The sequence below is a fragment of the Saimiri boliviensis genome, chromosome 8, assembly GCF_048565385.1.
Source record: "Saimiri boliviensis isolate mSaiBol1 chromosome 8, mSaiBol1.pri, whole genome shotgun sequence".
Lineage (NCBI taxonomy): Eukaryota > Metazoa > Chordata > Mammalia > Primates > Cebidae > Saimiri > Saimiri boliviensis.
Genome location: NC_133456.1, coordinates 20039992 through 20062966, shown reverse-complemented (window position 1 = coordinate 20062966; position 22975 = coordinate 20039992). Strand labels below are relative to the sequence as shown.

The following is a 22975-nucleotide window of genomic DNA, read 5'->3' as shown; positions in this document are numbered from 1 at the left end:
TGAAGTAGCGCCAGGCACGTAGTAGGTGTTCAGTAAGTGCCAGCTGCTGTGATGCCCCCTGCCCACTGCACTGCCGTTCTCTCCAGCCGTCGTCATTGCCATTGCAGTGCTGCTATTCCTGTGGGGTGAGGGTGCGGTAGAGAGGAAGTGTTTGGGGAAGCAGCTCTTTCCTCTGCTGCTGGGGGAGGGGGAGGTGCGGTTGCAGGAACGTGAATTCTCTGTTCCTTCTGGGTCATTGACTGTTCTCAGAGCCATCATTTAAATGAGCAGGGTTGGAGTTTTTTTGTTTGTGCTTAGTAAAAATGGCAAAATGGCCCAAGAAGATAATGGGCCTTGATGTGATAGCAGAGTCTTAGCGTTATTTTTAGCTTTTGGTTATGTAAAATTTTCAACATACAAAAGTAGAATGGTGCAATGATCCCTATGTGCAGTTTTATTTCATTGCCCGGGATTAGGTTTAATCCCAGACATTTTGTTGATTTTATATCAAGGGCCTGTCTCATGGTTGGCCTCATTTCTAGCCTTGGAAAAGTCATGTCACTGGAGCGGGCGCCTGGGGCAGACCACAGTGTCCCTTGAATAGCCCTTAGCTGTGCCGGCCCAACTCCAGAACTCTGAGCTTGGGCCAGTTTCCCAGCCTGGTGACCATCTGGGATGCCCTGTGCCTGGAAGTGACTGGGAGAGGCTAGGCCTGGGGCTTCTCCATCAGACAGGGCCTTTCTGGGCTAGGGTAGGAGAACTCACTTCTCTTCTATCTCCCTAGGACCCCTGGTGGGTGGGGTGTGGAATGGACTCTCAGCCTCTCCCATCGGATTGGGGGTCCCCGGGGTGGTATTGTGGCTCTCAGCTTCAAGCTCCTCAGGGCCCTGCCTGTTTCCTTGGCTTTCCCCTTGCCAGGTGGTAGAGCCAGGCTGCGGCCCCTGCCACCTTCCCAGACATGTCAGCCCCTCATCTTGCTGGTCCCCTGGGTGGCCATTCAGCACTGGGGGTCCCTGGGCCTCTGCCCAGCCCTGTTTGCTTTTTCACTTCATGGAGTCTCTTCCTTCCTGGGGTTTCCGATCTGGCTCTAGCCCAAGCCCTGACATCCTGTCCCCGACCCAGCAACCCTCTCTAGGGGTCTCATGGGCACCTGTATCTGCACATTCCAAAGGACACGTATTATCTCCCTCTTCCCAAATCTGCTTCTCTTCCATGTCTTCATCTGATCCTCTTGGGCTTCACTGAGAATGCCACAGTCATCCTAGACCCTCCCATCACCTTTACTCGCCTTGGCCGTCATCACCCAGTGCTGCACTGGGCTCAGAGCCTGGCATGTAGCAAATGCTGACACATTTCAGCCACTGTCCTCATGTTGAATGTGTGGTTGCTACCCTAGCTCCTAGCACAGTGCTTGGTACATAGAGTGCCCCCAAAACCCAGCGTAGTTAAAAACAAGCCAAAACAAGCCAAAGTCACACCCTTGGCATGGCCATATCCTGGCCAGGCACCCCTTGTGCTCCCCAGGCGTGGGTGCTGGTGTGGAGTCAGATGGTCTGTGCTCCTTCAGGCCTCTTCCTCTCTGGCCTGTTCATCTCCCTCTAGCCCCTATGGGACCATGCAGTACAGCGAAGCGATGACAGTCCTAAATCGTGACAGTGGCAGCAGCTACTCTGCATTTCTTGCGTAATGAGCCCCAGGCGGAGGATTTGTGTGCATGTTACCATATGGCCCTCGCAGCAGCCCTGCGTGGTAGGTAATACCCCCATTTTATGGCTGAGAACCAGGCACAGAGAGGCCAAGTCATCTGTTCAGGGCCACACAGCTCCTGCCTGCTGGATACCAGACAGTTGCCAGGGAAGAGCTCTGTGTGCCACTGTTGTAGGTGGGGGAGGTTGAAGGGAATAGTGTGTCCTACCCTCAGCCTTCATTTGTCCCCAAGACCCTTTGTGTGCCCCTGTGCTGGGTGCTGTGAGCAGATCACTAACTTGCCATGGGGCCTGGCAGGTGCTGTGCGGCAGTCTGGGCAGCACTTGCACCAGGTCTGCAAGGGCAGGGGGAATTTGATGGGCTGGCAGGGTGGTAGGCTGGCCGCGCAGAGGGAAGAACATGACAGGCAGGGAGGTGTGAAGCAACTCAGGCCATGGACAAGTGGCCCAGGGCCTCAGCTAACCTCATCCCTCCTTACTTTCTGTGTGAGTCACATGGCCTCGGGTAAGTTACATCACCTCTCTGTGCCTTAGTCTCTTCATCCACAAAATGGGAAGACGATATAGCACCTTCTTCAAAAGGTTGCTGTTTACAACACCAAGAGTGAAGGCGAATGTAGATCGTGGACCCTGGTGGTGATGATGTGTCACCATAGGTTCATGGACTGTAAGAATGTGCCACTCTAGTGGGGATGTTGATAGTGGCTGTGCCTGTGATGGGGCAGGGGGTACATGGGAATGCCCTTCGTTCCTTTGTTTTGCCATGCAGCTAAAAAGACCAAGATTGTCTGGGCCAAGATGGCCGCACCACAGGCCCTGGCTGGCAGGGCGGGCCATGAGGAAGGCCTTCTGCACGATGGGCATCTGTCTCTTCCTCTCTGCTCACACTCTGTCCGGAGCCAGCCTCCCCAGCCTGTGCCTCCAGCCTGGCTCTCCCGGGGCGTCCCTGGGGCCCAACCCAGCTCCGTGTGCTGGAGTCTACCACAGAGAATGGCTTTATTTAAGTCCATTTGGTGCGTATGGAAATAACTAGAGGCCTCTGTATTTAATTTGGCTCAGCCGAAAAGATTTTTGGCTCTGTGTGTGTGTATATTCTGAAAAATCTTTCCGAGCGAGCTCAGGGCTTGGAAGCTTCTGGTCATCCCTGTGCACTCAGAACCAAAAAGAACCACCCTCCTTAGCCAGGGGCAAGCATCTGGCAGAGGGCAGGCTATAGGAATGGTTAACAAAGAAAATACAGGAAGAAAGGAGAGAGGATGAGGCCATGCAGATGAGATCATGGCAACACAAGCAGTCTTAAAAACTTTGTCTTGAGACCAGGTAAGCTGTGGCAGAGTAGAAGGAAGGAGGCATTTGGAAGCATAAAGCTCTCTATGCAGGCACAGAGATAGAGGTATCTGGTTTCCTCATCTCGTGGGGCTTAATTTGGCTCTGAGCTGGGGAACACTTCTCCTGATGTCCCTCTTTCTGACCCGGACAAGCCCCGCAAAGACTTGAGGAGCTGAGGGGGTTGAGCTCTTCCTCTCTGGCTGACGGCACAGAGCAGAAACAGCTCCACATGGGATTTACAGTTGGCAAAGTGTGTCTTCCCTCGATTCCCACGCTCCTGTTGGGCAAGCGGGGCAGGAGTGACACCCATTGTGAAGATGAGACAACAGAAGCCCAGAGTGGAGGGCACTCATCTGGGGCCTCTCAGCCTGGAAGTTGGGGAGCTGTAGAGAGACCTAGTCTCCCGATTGCACCCAGAGCTCTCCCTACACTCCCTAGGGATGCTTCTGGAGTCATTGGGCATCCTTCCAAACTCAGGTTGGCATTCTCACAGGTGGACAGAGAGGGCTGTGAGGGTGGGGACAGCTTGAGTTCGAACCCCAGGACATCCTCCTAGAGTCCAGTTTTGGAATAAACACCAGGTATCAGATGGCTTTACATCCTAACCTCTGAAAATTACATCCTAACCCTCTGAAACTTAGGAACGAGGGCGTCTGGTGAATTAAGGCTTGGTGGTTATGATGACCATGGGATTGTGGATTGTGGTCACTGTGATGATATTAATTTGGTTGAGCCTTGTAAAAACCACACACTCAGAGGACCCAGTGGAGCAGAAGGCCTTGGTGTTCCCACCAGCCATGCAGAGCTATGGGAATTCTTGAACCCTGCCTCTCGGGAATTGGTGTTCTAAATTAGGTTTCTTGGGAACAACTGATCCCAAGCTGTAGATCCTAGTTGTGTTCTTTGTGTTAGGCCTTGAATTTTGGTCCTGCGTAAGCATCATAGTCAAACACGGATGCCGTCAACAGGCAGGAAGAGAAGGGCGGCCCCGGTTTGGGTGGGCAATAGGGAGCGGTGGGGACTGTGGTGGTGGTGGAGCATGTGCTGCCAGATGGATGTGGCTGCCACCTAGCTTCGTCTGACTGTCATCAAGTGGGAATATGGCCCCAGGGTGGCCAGGTCGCCAAGTTAAGTCAGAAACTTAGATTTTCATATGAAATCTTAAGATGCTGAAATGTTAATGATTCATTCTAGTTTTTGAAACACTGTTTGGGCCACAAAGAGCATGTTTTGTGGACCAAGTTGGACTAGGGGCTGCCAGTCTGCGTTGGAGACCTTGTGAGCGCCCCACACAGAGTCTGTCTTCCAGACAGCTCTGTGCGGTCTGAGGTCTCCTTATGGGGTGCAGGTGTGGGGGTTCCAGGTCTCCTAACCAGCTCTCCCAGGGTGAGGCTGAGGACCCCTGAGAGACGGGCCTCATCCTCACCTTGGCCCTGGCCCAGGTGGTACTCAGGAGAATAAAGGGCTTTGCCTAGCCCCTCTCTTTAAAGGCTGCCTGTCCTGGGGTTGGCTACAGGATTGGCATTAGGGGCTGACTTTTCCTGTTTTTGGCCTGTTACCGTGGTTTGGTGCTCTGGTCCCCAATATGTGGGGTGAGATCCTCAGGGAGGTTGGGGCCCCTCTGTGGCACTGATAGTGATGCCTGTTGTAGTGACGCCTCACCAGGCAGAGGCCCTGGCTGGGATTGATTGCAGGGTGTTTGCATCGGTCCCCCATCCAGAGCCTCACAGCCACCCTGCCAGCTGGCTCTCGGCCCAAGTGAAAGTACAGGTTGCCAGCCTGTGGAGCCAGTCTGCCCCTGCTTCCTTTCTGAGGCCCCGCCAGTGCCCGGCCCATCCCGGTGGGCCTCCCAGGACTGTGGGAGTGTGGGGTGGGCACAGGACAGAAGCAACACACAGACAGCTGAGCCTAGGGCGTCCTCGAGGGGTGGGGCTGATTTTGGTATGGGTGACTTGAGTCCTGCGGGACGGTGTTTTCAGTGCAGTGAGCGTGTGTCTGTACGGTGGAGAAACTCACAGTTTCTGTAGTTCTTTAGTGTTTCCACTACCCAGCTGCAGGGCAAAGGGGAAGTGTGGACACAGGTCCAGAGTCAGGGGCTCTGCCAGGCCAGGCTGCGCGTCAGCTGCATGACTGTTGAGTCTCTGTTCTCTCCAGGCTTCGGTGCTCCCACCTGTGGAGTTGCAGGAGAGGGAGAAGACAGCCAGCCATGCTTTGGCACGGGGAACCCATGCTGCCCTGCTCTGTGGCTCTCCATCCTGACCGCAGGGCATCCTGTCCTAACACCTGTGTGTTGGGAGTGCTGGCATCTACTTCCCAGGGCTGTGCAGGTCGCCTGGTCACCAGCAGCATCGTTCATTCATTCAACCGATTGAGACTGAGCATGTGCGGTGTGCCCTGTCTCACTGTCTCACTGACTCCACTGTGATGCCGTGAAGGGGCGGCCTTGCCCCACTGCCCATTTAGGCTCTGTGGATACTTTGGTGAGGAAAACAGACAGACACTGCCCTTCCGGAGCTGATCTCCTCATGGGGAGAGACAGACTTAGAAATAAGAAAGCAAGAGAAAAGATGGAGTCAGATACGGACCCATGCTGTGAGGAAACCTAAGGGCTTGATGTGATAGACAGTAGAGGTCTGGGGAGATGGCCCCTGCAGATCCCTCTTTTCCTTCCTTCCTGCTGAGGGGGACCCCTCTCCCCCACGTTTGCCATGCAGCCCCCATCAGACAGCCTGCGCCGCTGTCTGTGTGTCCTGCGGCCTCTCCTGGCCCTGTGCACACGCTGCCACTGATCCGTAGCCGAGGCCCTCAGGCTCTTTCCCATGGGAGCCCCTGAAGCTGTGAGGGGCAGGGCAGATCTGATTCTAGGATCTGGGGGCTGGCCTCTCATTCCCAGCCTGTCTCCTGGAACTGGCTTTCTCATCTCCAAAACTACTTCGGGTCCCTGAGCTCTTTGAGTGAGAGGGCCTCACGGCAGCCGTGCAGGGTGGCCTGGCTCCTGTAGGCTGACGGTGCTCTTTATGTTTGGGAGGCCTGGGCTGCGGAGGTTGGAGCCACCCCCTCCCTGGGGCCGGAAAGACTGCCTTGAAAACATGTTGACAGGATAAGGGCTGCCTTGGCCGTGTGGCCCTGGGTTCACAGGACACGGAGACCTTTCTTTCTCCCCTCTGGCTATGTGCTGATGAGAACAAGCCCTGTCTAAGGACCGGAGGTCTCTCCTGAAATAATTACCCTCTAATTAGGCATGGCATTAGCCATTGGTGGGGCTTCCTGGGACACTGACTCACTGGCTCCACTGTGATGCAATGAAGGGCGGCCTTGCCCCACTGTGCAGGTGGGAAACCAAGGATCAAAGAAGTTGGGGTTCCAACTCAAGTGTTGGACTCTAGCCCAGAATGTTGCTGTCGTTCCTGTCATGACATCAGGGTGGTCAGTGCCTGACAGAGCTGTACAGAGTGCTTGGGACCAGAGGGCAGGGACAGTGTGAAAAACTGCGTCTTCCTTGGTATGGTGGGCAGCCTGAGAAGCCCCCTGCACCCTGACTGCTGCCGAAATCCTCATGCCGCCTGCCCGTCTCACTAGCAGCTGCTGACACATGGGGAGATGCTGGATGTTGGATCAGTAAGCAAAGCTCTAAAAACAGCCCCCACTTTGAAAAGTTTGTGTTTGAGTCCTATATTTTTCTACATATATAAAAGCCACTTCTGGATGCCTTGGTGCCAGTCGTTAAAGATAACGCTGCAGCCTGAGGCGGAGCTGGGGCCAAACCTCATCTGAGCCTCGGCAGGGCAGGCCTGAGGCCAGGCGGATGTCAGTGAGGCTGGTCTCCGCCCAGGGCCCTCTTCCCTGGAGGCAACAGGACAGTCAGCCTCAGTATCCTCTTGCCAGTGGGGCCAGGCTGCCCCCGCAGTTCCAGGCTCTGAGGGGACATTAGACAAGTCTGTCTTGGGTGCACGGAGGCCAAGAGGCATGGAGACGGTGCTGTGGGTGTGCTCCCTGCAGCCAGACACGGTCGGAGGCATTCTCTGTTGCCCCCTGGCTTGCTCAATTCAGACCTGTCTTCCTGAAATTGGCCCTGGCAGAGCCCCAGCTTGCTAGGGGGGATGAAGGATCAGGCCCCCTCAGCAGCTGAATGGCCTCCCTCCCTGCCCCTCAGAGAACAGTGAGGCCACAGAGGAGGGTTCCCGCCTTGCCACGCGCCTACCCACCAGCCCGACCTCTTCCTCCACTCGGGGTTGCTGCCTGTCACCATTCAGATATGCTCATGTCTCTTCCCAACTTAAACCACATGCCTTCCTGCCGTCCCCATCTCTCTTCAGCCACCTCCCCATCTCCTCCTCTTCCTTCTCAGCTACACCTCTCCAGTTATCTTCAGAGACCTGAATGGAGCGAGGGTGGGAGCCAGGCGGACTGGGGGAAGGCTACGCTGAGCAGCGGGAACAGCATCTGAACAGGTCCTGGGGTGGGAGCGTGGCAGAGCAGAGAGGAACGGCCAGGAGGCCAGAGGGCTGGGCTGGAGTGGCCAGGGGTGCAGAGGAGGGTGGCAGGAGTAATGGCTGGGTCCTGCAGTCTTCTGGGTTAGTGTGAGGACTTGGGCTCTAAATCCCACCAAGTAACAGGAGAGGTGGTCAGGGTTGTCTTTTAACAGGACCCCAGCTGCTGGATGGAGAGGGGTGGGGGGTGGGGGTGGCATGTGAGGCTAGAAGAGCCTGGAGAGGCCATGGCAGTCACACAGGGAAAAGATGAGGGCCACACAAGCTGGCCAGGCAGGCAGATGCAGGCTCTGTGCTGAAGGTGGAGCAGCCTGTGCTGACAGGTGGGGAGGAGGGTGTGAGAAAGAGTCAGCAAGAGTGATGCTCAGGGAGCAGCTCCGAGGACCTCAGCCGCACCCCACTGAGATGGGAAGGCTATGGGGAGCTGGCCTGGTGTGGGGACCTCAGTTTGGAGCTTGAGGTTGGGCTGTCTACTGGGGCTCAAAGGGGCAGTGCCTGGCCAGTGGAATGTCCCGTCTTGGGATCCTCTGCAATTCCTGGATATCCTCATTTCTCCAAACTTGGCTAAACCCAGAAACCCTCCTGGTCCCACCTGCCCCCGCCATGCCCTGTAAGGGTGACTTCTGGATTGTCCTGTTTTAGATATGGTGCTCCTGTTAGCCAGCGAAGTCACATGGGATATTTAGGTGGGTGTCACTTCATGTCAGTGCTTCATGTAAACTCTTACTCTAAGTCTTTCGATTTGAGGGCTCCAGCCCCACCAGCCCCTCCGTCCAGCCCCTGGCGATGTCTGGAGACTCTGAGCATGGGACTCAACATCTGTGCCCATCACTTGTGCTCCTCCAGGGCTCACTGGTTTGCTATCTCTCCACCCTCTGTAGGTTTCCACCAGGGGTGCTGTAACCACACCCCTCCTACTCACTACTAGGTCATGTTCATCCCAACCCTGCCTGCCAGGGTAGGCAACCAGCATTGCTGGGCCTCATCTAGGAGGTCCTCACCCTACTGCTCTCTAGGAAAGAGCTCAGGGGTCCATAAGTTCTTTTGGTGAGCAGCCAGGCATCATTCTCTCAGAACTGCTTGCCAGGCTATAAGACTTTAGGCATCCGTGGGGATGCTGCCTCCCCTCAAGACCAGAGAAGGGGGTATGACTGACCTGCACAGAAGTGGCCTCCCCTGGGAAAGCCCTCGCTGTTCCTGTCTTTCTGGCTACACCAGCTTTGTGTCTCTTTTATTATAATTTTTTAAATTTTTTGAGATGGAATTTCACCCTGTTGCCCAGCTGGAGTACACTCTGAGTTTCACTCTGTTGCTGGGTGGCACAGTCTCAGCTCTCTACAACCTCTGCCTCCCAGGTTTAAGTGATTCTCATCCCTTAGTCTCCTGAATAGCTAGGATTACAGGCTTGCACCACCACACCCAGCTCATTTTTATATTTTTAGTAAAGATGGAGTTTCACCATGTTGGCCAGGCTGGTCTCAAACGCCTGAGCTCAAGTGATCCGCCCGCCTCAGCCTCCCGAAGTGCTGGGATTACAGGCGCGAGCCACCATGCTGGGCCATTTTTTTTTTTTTTTTTTTTTTTGAGACGGAGTTTCGCTCTTGTTACCCAGGCTGGAGTGCAATGGCGCGATCTCGGCTCACCGCAACCTCCGCCTCCTGGGTTCAGGCAATTCTCCTGCCTCAGCCTTCTGAGTAGCTCAGATTACAGGCACGCACCACCATGCCCAGCTAATTTTTTGTATTTTTAGTAGAGACGGGGTTTCACCATGTTGACCAGGATGGTCTCGATGTCTTGACCTCGTGATCCACCCGCCTCGGCCTCCCAAAGTGCTGGGATTACAGGCTTGAGCCACCGCGCCCGGCAGCTGGGCCATTTTTAAGAAGTTTTTTAGAGGCAGGATCTTGCTCTGTGGCCCAGGCTGGAATACAGTGGCGTAATCATAGCTAACTGCAGTCTTGATCCTGTGCTCAAGGGATCCTACTGTCCCAGCCTCCTGAGTAGCCAGGACTGCAGGCACGAGACACTGCTCCCAGCATTTTTTTTTTTTTTTTTTTAGATAGAGTTTTGCTCTTGTTGCCCTGGCTGGAGTGCAATAGCATGATCTTGGCTCACTGCAACCTCTGCCTCCTGGGTTCAAACGATTCTCCTGCCTCAGCCTTCCAAGTAGCTGGGATTACAGGCATGTACTATCATGCCAGGCTAACTTTTATATTCTTAGTAGAGATGGTTTTACCATGTTGGCCAGGCTGGTCTTGAACTCCTGACCTCGGTGATCTGCCCACCTCGGCCTCCCAAAGTGCTGGGATTACAGGCATAGCCGCTGCGCCCTTCCAGCTCCCAGCTATTAAAAAAAATTTTTGGTAGAGATGGGGTCTCATTATGTTACCCAGGCTGGTCTTTAACTCCTGGCCTCAAGCAATCCTCCTGCCATGGCCTCCCAAAGCACTGGGACTGCAGACACTTGCCATCATGCCCAGCTAATATTTTTAAAAAGTGTTTTGTGGAGACAGGTCCTTGCTATGTTTCTCAGACTGATCTCAAACTTCTGGCCTCAAGCAGTGTCCCACCTCAGCCTCCAAAGTGTTGGGATTGCAGGCGTGAGCCACCACAGCTGGCCAGCTGTATGTCCCTTCTTTACACACCCCGTTTTCCTTTGAGGTCCATTTATTCGTATACTTGCATCCTTCTCCTTGAGGCCAGGCTAGCTCTTGGGCACTACCTCTAAGCCCGAGAACATTCCAGAGTGGGAAGAAGTGGACAGATGGGATGGATTTGAATTTTGGCTCTGCTCTGTGCTCTGCAATCGTGGGTCCTTCCTGAGCCTCCATTTTCTCATCTGGAGAATAGGAAGAGCAGCACCCTCTTGATGGGCTCATTGTAGGGGTGAAATCTGTGTAGTTAACTTGTGCTGGGCTTTCCCGTGACATAGTGGCATAGTGGGTGAGTTTATGTGGGGGTGACCCACCCCCAGCCACATCAGCCCAAAAAGGCTGATTTTCTAGAACCTGCTTAAACACCTGCATTACCCCTTAAAGCAGCCCCTTCTTAAATTGCTGAACTGTTCAAAACTGCCAGCTCTCTGAAGCTCCCATCCCTGGTCTCACACACCCACCTGCTCCCTCTGCACCGGGACCACCCTGTGGAGACCTGGCAGGGGTGGCAGGTGCTGTCCCTGCTCTTGCTCAGAGGATGTGGGCCCCACCCCCACCCACCACCACAGACCCTGCCTGACTGTGTTCCATCCTTCCCCGAGACTGGGGCATAGAGGTGAAGCTACCCCGCTGCAGAGCAAGACCATCCCCTTCCTTTCTCTGGATGACCAACCTTGATTAATGTGGCCTAGGCAGTGAAAATCTGCAGAAACCCCCAGCAGGGAGATTGTGAGGGCTGGGAATGAATTGTGCCTGCCCAGTCTAGACACTCTTTCTGGAAATCAGAAACTCTGAAAACAGAGTGTAGGGGAAGCCACGAGGCCTGGAGGCGTGATGGGCATGCATACTTGAGGAGGCTGTTTTGCTCTGGCCTGTGCAGACTGCCGGGAGTCTGGCCTGAGGCTGCTGGCATGAACATTTAACCACAGACAGGCTTTCAAGATTGCCTGCTTCCTCCAGCACGGGGCCCGGCCCACTCTGAAGAGGGTGGCTTTGCTGTGTGATGGGGTCGGTGGCCACACGTGGCTAGGCTTTTTACTCTTATTTATCTCATAACCGTGCACAACCCCAGGACCTCTACGCTCTGGACCCAGCTCTGTCCCAGCTGCCAGCAGCGTGCTTTTCCCGCGAGCAGCCAGACAGCAGAGGCATGGTGTGGGGTCAGGTTCCACACGACTGTCTTACACGTGCCATCTTGGCTCAGTGACTCAATTCCCCCAGCTCTGAGTTTGTCATCTGCAGAAGGAAGCAGTCCTAGTCCCCTCCCAGTGATGGTGGCTGGGTTACAGGTCATGTGTTTTAAACATGCCCGACACGGCATCTTATACCTGCAGGTTTATGGAGAAGTTGCTGCTATGTAATTCAGACCCATGTGTATCCGTGTGTGTGTGTGTGTGTGTGTGTGTGTGTGTGTGTGAGCGCACACGTATACGTGCGTATATACATGTGTGTATGCCTCCTCTGTAAGAAGTTGCATAAGCACAATGGGTACCTGTTTGGGCTCCAGGGCCAGGCTCCCCATAGGCCCTTGGGGATGGGCGCCACCTCTCTGTGCCTGCAGGGTGTTGAGAGCACTGAATGGGTTCCATGTACAACTTAGAACATTGCTAGCCATGAAGACATTCGCTGTTATTACCATTGTCATCGTCAATATTGGAGGTGAACAGTGGGTCATTGGTTTCATCTTGCCCCCTCACTGGTGCCCAGAACCTCCCCTGGCTAACATTTTTCTTGAGAAAAATCATTCATGACTTCATAGGCCATAATTAGAGACATCTGTGGCTGAGAGGCTACAGCTCCCCTGCCCTGACTCACTCCCTGGCTAGTCGGGACGTGGCATCCAGCGAGTCTGGCTGAGGGGCTAGGGTTGGACTGTCCGGCTCTCACCCATCCCCGTGAGCTCCCCAGTCGCAGGGAATGGGCCAATGGAGGATGTCTGGGAGGGTGTCTGGGTCCAGGTATCCCTCCACCCTGGGGTCAGGCTCTCCAGCCTGGAGGTGGGTATCTCGCAGAGGGTCCCAGGAGCAGGCAGGGTGCAGGGCAGGTGACCCTGGCTTAGGCACTAGGCTTGTCTGCCCTTCCCGCCTCCAGCTGCCAGGACTTGTAGGTCAAAGAATAACCAGGGATAGCCATTGCAAAGGGCTTTTTAGGAGGCAAGCACTTTCTTAGGGACCTTACCGTATCAGCTGCACTAAGTTTCCACAGTCCTGTGAGGCAGATAACACTAATTACCCCAGTTTCGAGGGACAAAACCTGAGGCACAGCAGTAATCCCCAGTGTGTTCACACAGCTGGTGAACAGTAGAGCCAGAATTTTACCCGGGAGCCTCTTGACTCCTCACTTGGCGAAAAGGCCAAGTCGTGTTCCGTATTCCTGTGAGGTGTCCGCTGCAGCACTGTCCTGTAGGAATCTAGTGCCTCACTCAGCCATGTCCCCACATAAAACATACCACGTCCATCACAGGAAAGCGTGTTTGGAAAACTGGAGCGGGGAAAGAGCTTGGGGCAACCTTTCAGTGATCAGAGCTTGGAGTCCCCAGGCTGGGACAGGAGGGCTGGCTGTGCCTGAGCCTGCAGTGGGCTCTTGGGGCAGAGTGTGGATGCATCCACATGCAGCTCCAGGCCCTTACATGCTCGCTGGCCCTATCCTCGGCCCGTCCCACCACTGGAGGCCCATCCCGGACATAGAGAACTCGTCTTATGGGAAGGAGCAGGCCTCCTGCCCCTGACATTGCTGTTTTTGCTGGAGACGAAGGCTTCGGGGGATGCTTGAGCGGTTGTCTCCTGCCATCACAGAGCAAGACTCCCCTGTGGGGCAGATGGACTGCACACGGGATCAGGTGATCCCTGGGGTGGGGAAGAGTGTGTGGGGTGAGGGTAGCCTTGTGGAGGTAGTGGGGTTAAGCTGAGGCCTGGGTGTAAAGACAGGAGACTCAGACAGGTTATATGGCGCTGGGATAGAGGCTTCCAGCCAGCGTTGGAGTCCCTTGTACCACTTCTCTGATGGCTATCTGACCTCCCGCAGCCTGCACACCTCCAGTGACAGAGAGCTCACCACCTCCTAAGCAGCCCTAACCACGTGAGAGTGTCCTTCATCAAGTTGGGTATTGGCAATCATAGTTCTGCCTGCAGGAGAAATCTCCAGCCTTGGCTTGTCAGCCTGTCATCACGTCATCAGAGGCGTGATGACAGGGATCATAGCATCTCCCCGGGGCTGCTTTCCTCCTGGCTGCACAGCCCCAGCCCTTGATAGGGGCATACTATTACACTGCTTCCTGGACTACTGTTATCTGGCGTTGGCAAGTAGAGTCCACCTCACATGCTAGCTGGGATCAGTTGTATGGAGTGCTCTGTTAGAAGGAGGCGGAGGCTCATCCCAGCTCTTCAGGAGGGAGTCAGTGATCAGTTAGCAATGTGTGCCAGGGAGGAACGGGTGGAGAATGCAGGTGTCCCAGGTCTGCTGTCCCCGCCCTCTGGCTCTGGACCGTCTGTGCCGCCCTCAGACACTGTCTTCTGCTGTATCTGAGAACTGTGGCGGACAGCAGGGCTATTTTTACTCCTGGCTTTTTATTCGTGTTAGTGACTGACTTCTCAGCCACATGACGACATCAGCTCACATTCATCTTATAGTCCACAAAAAAATCCCCAAGGCTTTTTCATTAGAACAGCCATCAAACGAGATCTTTCTGCCGTCTTGACGTTATTTCCACTGTGTGGACCCAGAATTAATTTCAATCATCCCCTTGTCGATGTGCATTTAGGTTATTTCCAGATGTTCATAATCAGAAAAAAAATGCTGCTGTGGTAGTTCTTGTATATACCGCTGCACACATTGGTCTTATTTCCTTTGCACAAATCTTTGGAAAAGGGCTGGGCGGCAGCCACCTAACTCTCATAGAATGTTCCAGAGACTCTCAACTTCCAGGAATGTTCGGGGACTTGGAACAGGTGCCTTGGCCCGTTCCTCGGCCTGCACATGGCGTAGGTGTCTGAGAGAGATCATAAATTCAGAGGTGCAGTTAAGGACTCACCCTGATGTGTTCACCAGTCCTGTCCATTGGCCTGGGTTTGTGGGAGCAGCATCCCCAAGGCAGCTAAAGTGGGTGGTGAGATGTCAGGTAGCTGAGCTCAGGAGGTCAGGGCAGGGATATAGGAGCCAGTCTGGCTGTTCCCTGACCCAAAAGTCCCACCTAGAGACTCATGTATGCTGGTAAAGTGTGACTCTCACTTTATGGCCAAGCACTGTCACTAGGGCATCTGTGTTTCTGCCCTAGAGAGGGAGAGGTTGACATAGGATAGTTCTTCCTGCCCCAGGAAGAAAATGGATCAAGCTGAGTCCTAATCAGGAGGGTGGGGCTGAGAGCCCAGAACTTCCGGGTGTTGCTGTAGAGCAAAACATCTTTACGCATTCAGCCAGGAAATAGTCAAGCGCCCACATTCTGGGAGAGACCCTAGCCCCGAGATGGAAGCTTGATAACTTCCTATACTGACTTATACTCCTACCAGCAGAGTCTAAGAGTGCCCATGGCTGCATGTATTTGTCAATCTGGGCATTTTCACTTAAATTATCTTTTTGTTTATCAGTTCAGATAAATGCAGAAAAACCTCTTTTTCAGGGTCTAATACTGCACTGTGTAGCTGCTGATTGGGGCCATCAAGAGGTGATGTCCTCTGGCTCAAAGCGGGTTCATAGCTACATGGAAAATTCCACGCTGTGCTCGCTTTCGTCCGCGCTGGCTGAAGAACCCTGTGGCGCCACACTGGTTGCAGTAGGATGGCCCAGCCGTTTCTTTCTTCTGGGATGGTTTGAAGTTGGGTTTGATTTTTTGGAGTGTGGAAGGGCCGCCACATTGCACAAGAGGATGCTGTTCATAGACTCGACAGGACCTGGTGACAGATTAATGGGGCCATTTGGGTGGGGGAGAGACCCTAGCCCTGAGATGGAAGGGAAGGCCGTGGGTGACTGTCAGACCTTCCCTTCCTGGAGAGGATGCCTGTGAGGGAGGCCTGGCTTCTCCCAAGCATGTTCCAGACCTAATGATCCAGGGCAGCCACGAACACGGGAGTTCCCAGAGCGGAATCCTGGGCTGGCACAGGCCCAGAAAGCCTGCCTCAGGCTACCACTATCGCAGTTGTATCCCAAAGATACCCTGCCCTGGGGCCCAAAGACACCCTGCACTGTTGGTGATGGGCACTCTCATCTGCCCATTCTGAGTTCAGTGGCCACCGCCTGATCTCCTTCTGCCACCTGCTCTGCCTCAAACCACCACCAACTGGGAACAAGGGCCCCTCTCAAGTTCTTGGGCAGGCCTGGGCCCTTGCTTACCCCCCACCATCAGGGGAGGATGCCCTACTCTGCCTGCTTACAGCTGTTTTCAGGCCAGGTCAGAAAGCTTGGTGGAATTCCTTCAGACTTGCGGTGAACATTGCTTCTTCATCCAGGGTCAGGGGCAGCACAGTGAGGGTCCTGCACGCCCCTCCCTGGCAGAGCCTCCCAACAGCTCAGCAGCAGCCTGTGGGCTACCAAGGGGCTTCCCGCTCCACCTCCAGGGACCTGCAGGGAAACCACTTGTCCCTCTCTGTGCTTCTGCGAACCTAGGGTGACGAGGCTGTTTTGAGCCCTCCTTGCAGGAGTGGAGGCCCGGGTGCATCTCTCTAAGGACGAGCTGTCGTTTCCTGTCAGTCTGCTGCCTGGAAGCACAGATCCAGTCCAAGGCATGTGTGTGAGACGTGCTCCCATGCTGTAAAGACGAGGCGAGACAGAGGGAGGGAGGTGTGCAGGTGTGCAGGCCCAAAGCAGAGGCGTGGGCTCTGGGGTCAGACAGTGTGGAATGGGCTTCCAGGAGGCTGTCACTCCCCTGCGACCTGAGGCTCTGGGGCCTGAAGTCTGAGATGGGAACTCATTCGCTGCTTTGTACAGTTGATTAGGGTGGCAAGTATTTATTTCAAGGCGCTGCTCAAAGCTTTAGCAATAGAGCGGGAGGATTTTCAGATCTCCCTGTTCTCCCTCTCACCAAGGTACACACACCAGGCCCAAAGGAAGCTGCTGTGGGCGGGGGCTGTGGGGAGGGAGTTGGGTGACTCTAGTGATATGGAGACTCTTGAAGGGTGGTGGTTCTCAGACGGCTTGAAGGCATCAAGTCCAATCCACCATGTTACTGATAGGGAAACTGAGGCATTGAAGGGCGGGGCAGCCTGCCCTGATTTTCAGTTGGATGAGGGCAGAGCCAGGCAGAGAGCCCTGGGTCCCTTTCTTCATTCAGGCTCGCTCTCAGGCAGAGGCCTGTGTCATGGCCCAGCTCCTGGGTGGTGGGGTGGGCATCCCCTGCCTGACTCCGGAGGCCAGAGCCAGAAGTCTTATCCTAATCTGTAGGCTGGAAAGCAGGTGCTGAGATCTGCTGCCCAGTCCTGGCTCAGGGCAGAATTGGCAGCAAAGGGCCTCCACTCCCTATTGCCTGAGCCACTGGCCGTGCCCTCTGCTCCAAGCCACCTCCCTGGCGCTCCCGCTCCGGGCTTCCCTGGAGTCAGTGACAGTCACGTGCACTGGGTGCTGGTGTCCTGCAGACCTCCTGAAGAGCAGCAGGGACAGAAGCAGAGCAGAGCAGGGCTCGACCCGCTGCCCTAGGCTGCTGTGTGCAGGGCCTTCCCATTGGTCTGAAGAAGGCACCGGGAGGGGGGACCACAGCTGTGTGGGTGGGGTCTGTGTGCCCGTCTCTCTGCTCTGCCCATCTAGTGGGAGCTCCACCCCAGCCCCTGGAAGCAGAGGGTCTTTCAAGGTCCTTCCAGCCCAAGATTGAGTGGTCTGATGGGGACAGGGCACCTGGCAGGGTAACTGGACATTGTGTTGGAAACTGTGACATAACTCTCTCCCTTCCCTGCTGGTCCCACCCTGAGAAGCCACCTGCAGTGGAAACCAGTGTCTGCAAACAGCAAAAAGGGCTTTGAGTTCTGAGTCGGGATGAGCTCATCAGCCCTCCCCACACGACCCCACCAGGGGCCCTGCCCCCCATGGTGATTGGAGATGTCAGAGGGATAGTGTACATGTTGCGGGGACAGAAGGTGGTGAGGCAGAGGGGAACACCGGGTCTCAGGGTCCCACCACTTGGGCTTGAACCCTGACACCTACTTCCTACCTGGGTCACCCTGGCACCTCTTGTAGGCCTCAGTCTCCTCACCTGGCAAAGGGGAGTTGATGGTTCCTCTTTGTAGGCTGCTTTTAAGATTTAGAGAAAATGTATATACAGCATTGTTTGAGTTTCCAAACTCCCCATGGCAAACACCACACAGAGGGGTCTTCAACAGACATTTATTGTCACACAGTTCTGGAGCCTGGAAGTTGAGGATCAGGGCATCAGCAGGGTGGGGTCCCCTGCAGCCCCTCTCCTTGGCCTGTAGGCTGTCGTCTGCTTCCCGGGTCCTCGAGTGCTGCTCCTTCTGTGCGTACCCATGGCCATATCTCTTCTGCCTGCAAAGACACCAGTCTGGCTGGATCAGGCCACCCCAGTGACTCTATTTTAACGTAATCACCTCCACAAAGACCCTGTTTCCAAACAGTCCTGTGCTGAGGTGCTGGGGGCCAGGGCTTCAACACACGAGTGTGGGGGGCACAGTTCACCCACATAAAACACCAGCACAAGGACTGGCCCCACATAGGCCTACGGTACAGAATTGCTTTTGTTAATTTTTTTTTTTTTTTTTAAGTTTAAAATCAGTGGTGTGTTTAATGCAGGTGGTAGGAGAGAAGGTGACGGGATTTGCTGAGTCAGTAATTGCTGAGCACTTGCTGTGTGCCAGACACTGCCCTGGGCTCTGGGGATGATCAGTGACCCAGTGACCAAAACTGCCATCCTCAGGGAGCTGGCATTCATTTGCCTGTGGGTGATGGACGGTGAGCAAAATCAGTGTATGGGATGTCAGAGGGTGGTGCGCTTCACAGAGAAATGGAACCCGAGTGGGTGGGGTGGCAGGGCTTTGCAGGGTCCTGCTGGCTGCATGCATGGACTCAACCGTGGGGCATGAGAAGAAGGGGCGTGGGGGCTCCTTTAGGAGCATGGTGGGGTCATGTCCCTCGGCCTAGCATCATGTTGAGGTTTCCTGCTCACCAGAAGCTTCTCGCCTCTCTGTCCTCTACAGTGTCGAAGGTGAGGCACCCAGCAGCGAGACTGGCACGTCCCTGGACAGCCCCTCGGCCTACCCCCAGGGCCCCTTGGTGCCTGGTTCCAGCCTGAGTCCGGATCACTACGAGCACACATCGGTGGGAGCCTATGGGCTGTACTCGGGGCCGCCGGGGCAGCAGCGCACGCGGAGGCCCAAGCTGCAGCACTCGACCTCCATCCTGCGCAAGCAGGCCGAGGAGGAGGCCATCAAGCGCTCACGCTCACTCTCCGAGAGCTATGAGCTCTCCTCAGACCTGCAGGACAAGCAGGTAGGCAAGCACAGCCCCTCAGGCCATACACATGCAAGCGCAGGGCAGCTCTGCCCACCAGGTGTGCCCCCACCAGGCATGGTGGCAGCTGTCTCCCACGGACTCGAGTTGGAGTGCATGTGGGCTAAGGCTGAGGACTCTGCCCCAGTTCCAGCTCCGCCTGTGGCTCCTCTCAGGAGTCTCTTGCCCTAACTGGCTCCGGCTGGCATGTGTGAAGGACCTGGATTGTCCAGCATTCCTTCTGGGGACTTCCAGAGAGTCGTCCTCACATGAGAGCCTTTGCCATGGCCCGGGTTCCACGTCCTGCGTGGTCCACATCTGGGAGGCCATGATAGGTTTCTGGGCATCAGGCCCAATGTCATCAGGACACACTGGGTATGTGGCCGACCACTGAGGTTCTAAGGACGCAGGAGAGGGCTGAGGGAGGGAGGTCCGTTTACAGCATAAGTAGCACAAACTCTGGACAGAACACCATCTACAGCCAGCCAGGTGAGGCTGCTTGTCCTTCCCCTCCTGGCTCACACCTCCCTGCTCCTGTGAGAAATCCCCCCACTGAAAACTACACTCGTCCCCCAGGGGTCTTGGCTCTTAGAGGTGGCCAGACCCACGGTGCTCCTGGTGGGCTGGGCTTGAGGGAGGCTGAGAAGCAGCCGCTGGGGTTGAGCCAGGAGAGGAGAATCATAGGCTGCAGGGGGAAGAGCGAGGACCTGAGTGGTCCCTGGGGAGGCCAAGAGCTCTCACTTCCAAGTCCCTCTGAGTACATGCACACAGTAGGCGTTTTAATAAGGATCTGAGTGAATGAACAGATGGGTGAGTGAGGGAGTCAGTAAGCCAGTGCATGGACAAGACCCTTAGCAGTTTCTGGCTTCAGGGGAGCCTGGGCTCCCAGGCAGCGGCTCTGCAAGCTTGCAGGGGCAGGCTGGGGAGGGCTGCCGGACTCCCTCCAGCTCCTGGGCATGCGCTCTGGACAGCTTCTTTATACACCCAGGTGGCCGCCTCTGCCCCTGCTGGCCCCAGGGCCCTTTCCCATCTTCCCCAGAGTCTGTGCCGCAGAAGCCTCCTGGCCTTCACTCCCACCACACCCATCCTGCGGCCCCGCCTGCCCTCTGCTTGCTCCCAGATCTTCCCAGTTATCCTTTTTCTTTAAAATCAATTTTTGGGTTTCTTTTTTGTTTGTGTTTGCTGGGAGTATAGACTGAAGTTGTCCTGAATATGTCCTCCCTGTTTGTCCTTTAAGGAGTAGCGTTCTGGGCCTAGTGTGGCCCCAGCTTCCCAAGGGAGTGGTGCAGATACTGCCTGGGGGTGGGGGGGCGGTCATCCACTCTCCTGACAGGGAATCCCCCATCCGCCCCCTCCTTACCTGGCTGTCAGTGCTGCCTTGCAACGTAGGCCAGGCTAACCCAGGGCAGAGCAGCCTCTGTTCCCTTTATCCATGATGCCCAGATCCAAAGTGGACCAGTTTATACTAAGAGATGTCAGCAGCAGAGCCATTTAAACAGAAACGAGAAAGGTTGGGACTTAATAGAGGCCTGTGAAGAGAATTATATGCTTACTGTGGGCCTCATAGGACTGCAGCTGTTCATTTTCATTTCATGCATGTTATCTGAACGCCCACCATGCACCAGACACCGCGGGGTGCCCATGAGTGAGACGAGGCCCCTGCTCTTGTGCGCCACTGTGGCACCAGAGCTGGACAAGATCAAGTAAGCTGTGCAGAGGCAGTTGACTTCCAGAAAGTGATGCAAACTCTGGGGATTCTAAAGACTGGGGAAAGAAATAGGGCGGCTGTGTGAGGTGACAGCACTGGGTAAGGCTGGCTGGGAAGCCCTGTCTAAGGTGGCATTAGAGCTGGCTGTTCGAGGAAGAGGCAACAGCTGGTGCAAAGCCTGCTGAGTGTGTGAGATGGAAAGTAAAGCCCGGAAGAGGTACCAAAGAGGTGAGAGGGAGGAGGCGACATCAAGGGCCACTAAGGATTCGATGCCCCACTGAGCTTCCTGGCAAGCTCAGCAGAAGTGGGAATGGGACACGTTGCATGAGAATCACCAGATGAAAAAGTAGGGTGCCTGATTCCATGAGGAGTTTTAAGTCTGGGTAACGCAGAGTCCGTTTTAGGTGAAAGGAGCCCAAGGACAAGTCTCCTGTGTTCTTCTGGCCCCGGGCCCACTGTGCCCTCCAGTGGCTTTCTGTCTCTGAAGCAGGAGACTTGAGTGGGTGTCAGGTACTGTCCCTGTGTTGTCAAGAAGTGACAGTTTTGCTTTGCTGAAGGACATTCTTCCTGATTTCTCTTCTGTACTGCTCAGAAGTTTCCCTTGAAGGGACAAGTGAGGGCCGGCTTGGGGAGCCCCAGCCATGGGGTCAATTCTTCTATCCAGGAACCACGTGTCTTGGGTCAGCGGCTTCCCTCCCCTGAGCAGCACAGTCCGTAGATGGGTACATGTTAGCGGAATCTCCTCCACTGGGTCCCAGGAAACTTTTCAACCAGGCCTGGCAATAATTCCAGCCCAGGAAGAGGAATGGCCCACAGTGAGTTTGGGGACAAGAAAGAGCAGCCCTAGATCCCTGTGTGTCCCCTTGGGGGAGAGACTGCTAGGGGCTCTGAAGTCCCTTCACCCCCGACACACACAGGTTTGGGCAGGAGGTCTCAGGAAAACAGGGTGGCTGGCCGGTCTGCGAGGTCTGGAGCCAGCACGCGAGAAGGCCCTGCGGGGAGCTCTAGGCCAGAGCTGGGGCTCCCGGTTCTTGTGCCGCCCACAAAGTAGAGGGAGGGAAGAAAGACTTCCCAGATCTCAGCCCTGGGTTTCTTATCGGCCCCAGGGGCTTTCTGAGCTCCACTCACAACCCAAAAAATAGAAACTTTCTGCTTACAGATGTGGAAGTGAGGTCATTTCTTGGATGGAGTTCAGTAAAAGGGCAAGAGGGAAAACAGACTCTGGCCTGGCTGGGCTTGGAAAAGTCATTTTGATTTGCTCCCCTCAAGCCCCCCCAGCTCTTCTCTTTCACCCAGCCTGCTGGGACCACCCAGGGCTAGGCGGCGCATGTGGGTGTGCAAGGCCCCACGGTGGCCCTGAGCCAGTCTTCCCGGTGCAGGCCATAGCCTTCGATTTGCTGGCCGTCTGTTAGGCATTGTTTCAGTCCTGAGCCTGTGGCTGCTGCTCTTCTTCGCAGACCCCTCACACCTCCAAAGCAGGGACCTTCGTGCCTCCCTTTCCACCCCCGGGTGTGACCCAGGATGTGGTGGGCATCTGGGACCAGACAGGCGGGGTGCAGCGCTTTGCCTGCTCGCAGCCCCACATCACATGCCCACTCCACCCCAGCACCCCAAGAGGCCTGGCTTGGTGGAGAAGCCAATTCCTTATCTTGGCCGCAGGGGTGAGTTCATTGTCCACTCAGGAAAAAGGCCCAGGGAGCGGCCCTCAGGGCCACCCTTGGTCACGGGTGCCTCAGGAATTCAGGAGGTCTGCATGCCTCACGGGTGCCTGGGGCTCACCCTGCCCCTTCCCTGCGTGTAGCCCAGCCCTGGCAGGAACGAGCCATGCAGCCCAGATGAGCTATCAGGAATGGCGGTGCTCAAAGGGGAGAGCCAGCTCCGGAGACTGGAGGCATCTTGAGTATGTGTTGAGTCTCTTCTGTGGGCCAGAATTTGCCTATCTGTAGAGCAAGGGAGCCTGGGGGCTTTAAAAACTGTCAATCTCTTCCCAGAATGCAGCTGGGGGTCCTCCAGCCCAGCTGCCCCTGTGCTTGGCTTGCTCCAGCTCTTGGCCTCTGTCTCCAGAACTCACCACAGTCAGAGGAGTCAGGCCCCAGTGCCACCCCATTTAATAGAAAAGGAAACCAAGGAACTGCACAGGCTCAGGGCTTACTCTGGGTCACCCAGCTACCAAGGGGCATAGCCCGGATTAGAACTCACACATCTGGCCTCGAAGCCTGCTCCTCAGTGCAGCAAACCCCACAGATCTCCTTTAAGCTCAGTGACCCCTTGGGCCACAAGAGCTGCCTGGTTGATACTGTTGAAAGGAAATGAGTCCAGAAGCCCGTGGCCCATCCTGGGCACCCCAGACCTTGCTGGGATCTTTAGCCTGTCTCTTGACCTGCGCATACTTCTTCCAGGGTCTCCAAAGGGGTTTCGTTAGATGGCATACCTCAAGATGTACCAGGGCCAGGAACTTCTGTGGCTCAAGACACTGGGGACACTCAGCATAGTGTATCTCGGTGCCTTTTACAGTTTCTAAGGCCCTGCATGGTGACTCACGCCTGTAATCTCAGCACTTTGCGAGGCCAAGGCGGGTAGATCACCTGAGGTCGGGAGTTCAGGACCAGCCTGGCCAACATGGTGAAACCCCATCTCCACTAAAAACACAGAAATTAGCTGGGCGTGGTGGCGGGAGCCTGTAAT

At 55.4% G+C, this 22975-nt stretch overlaps 1 protein-coding gene across 17 annotated transcripts in view; it reads left to right on the top strand.

Annotated features, from left to right (window-relative positions):
- Positions 1–22975, top strand: part of IQSEC1 (IQ motif and Sec7 domain ArfGEF 1) — a 383968-nt gene that overhangs the window by 321765 nt on the left and 39228 nt on the right. For all 17 annotated transcript variants that reach the window (XM_039477279.2, XM_074404072.1, XM_074404071.1 and 14 more), the window contains one exon: positions 18291–18582. In XM_039477279.2, coding sequence (XP_039333213.2) covers positions 18291–18582 — 292 coding nt within the window. The remainder of the gene's footprint in view (positions 1–18290; positions 18583–22975) is intronic.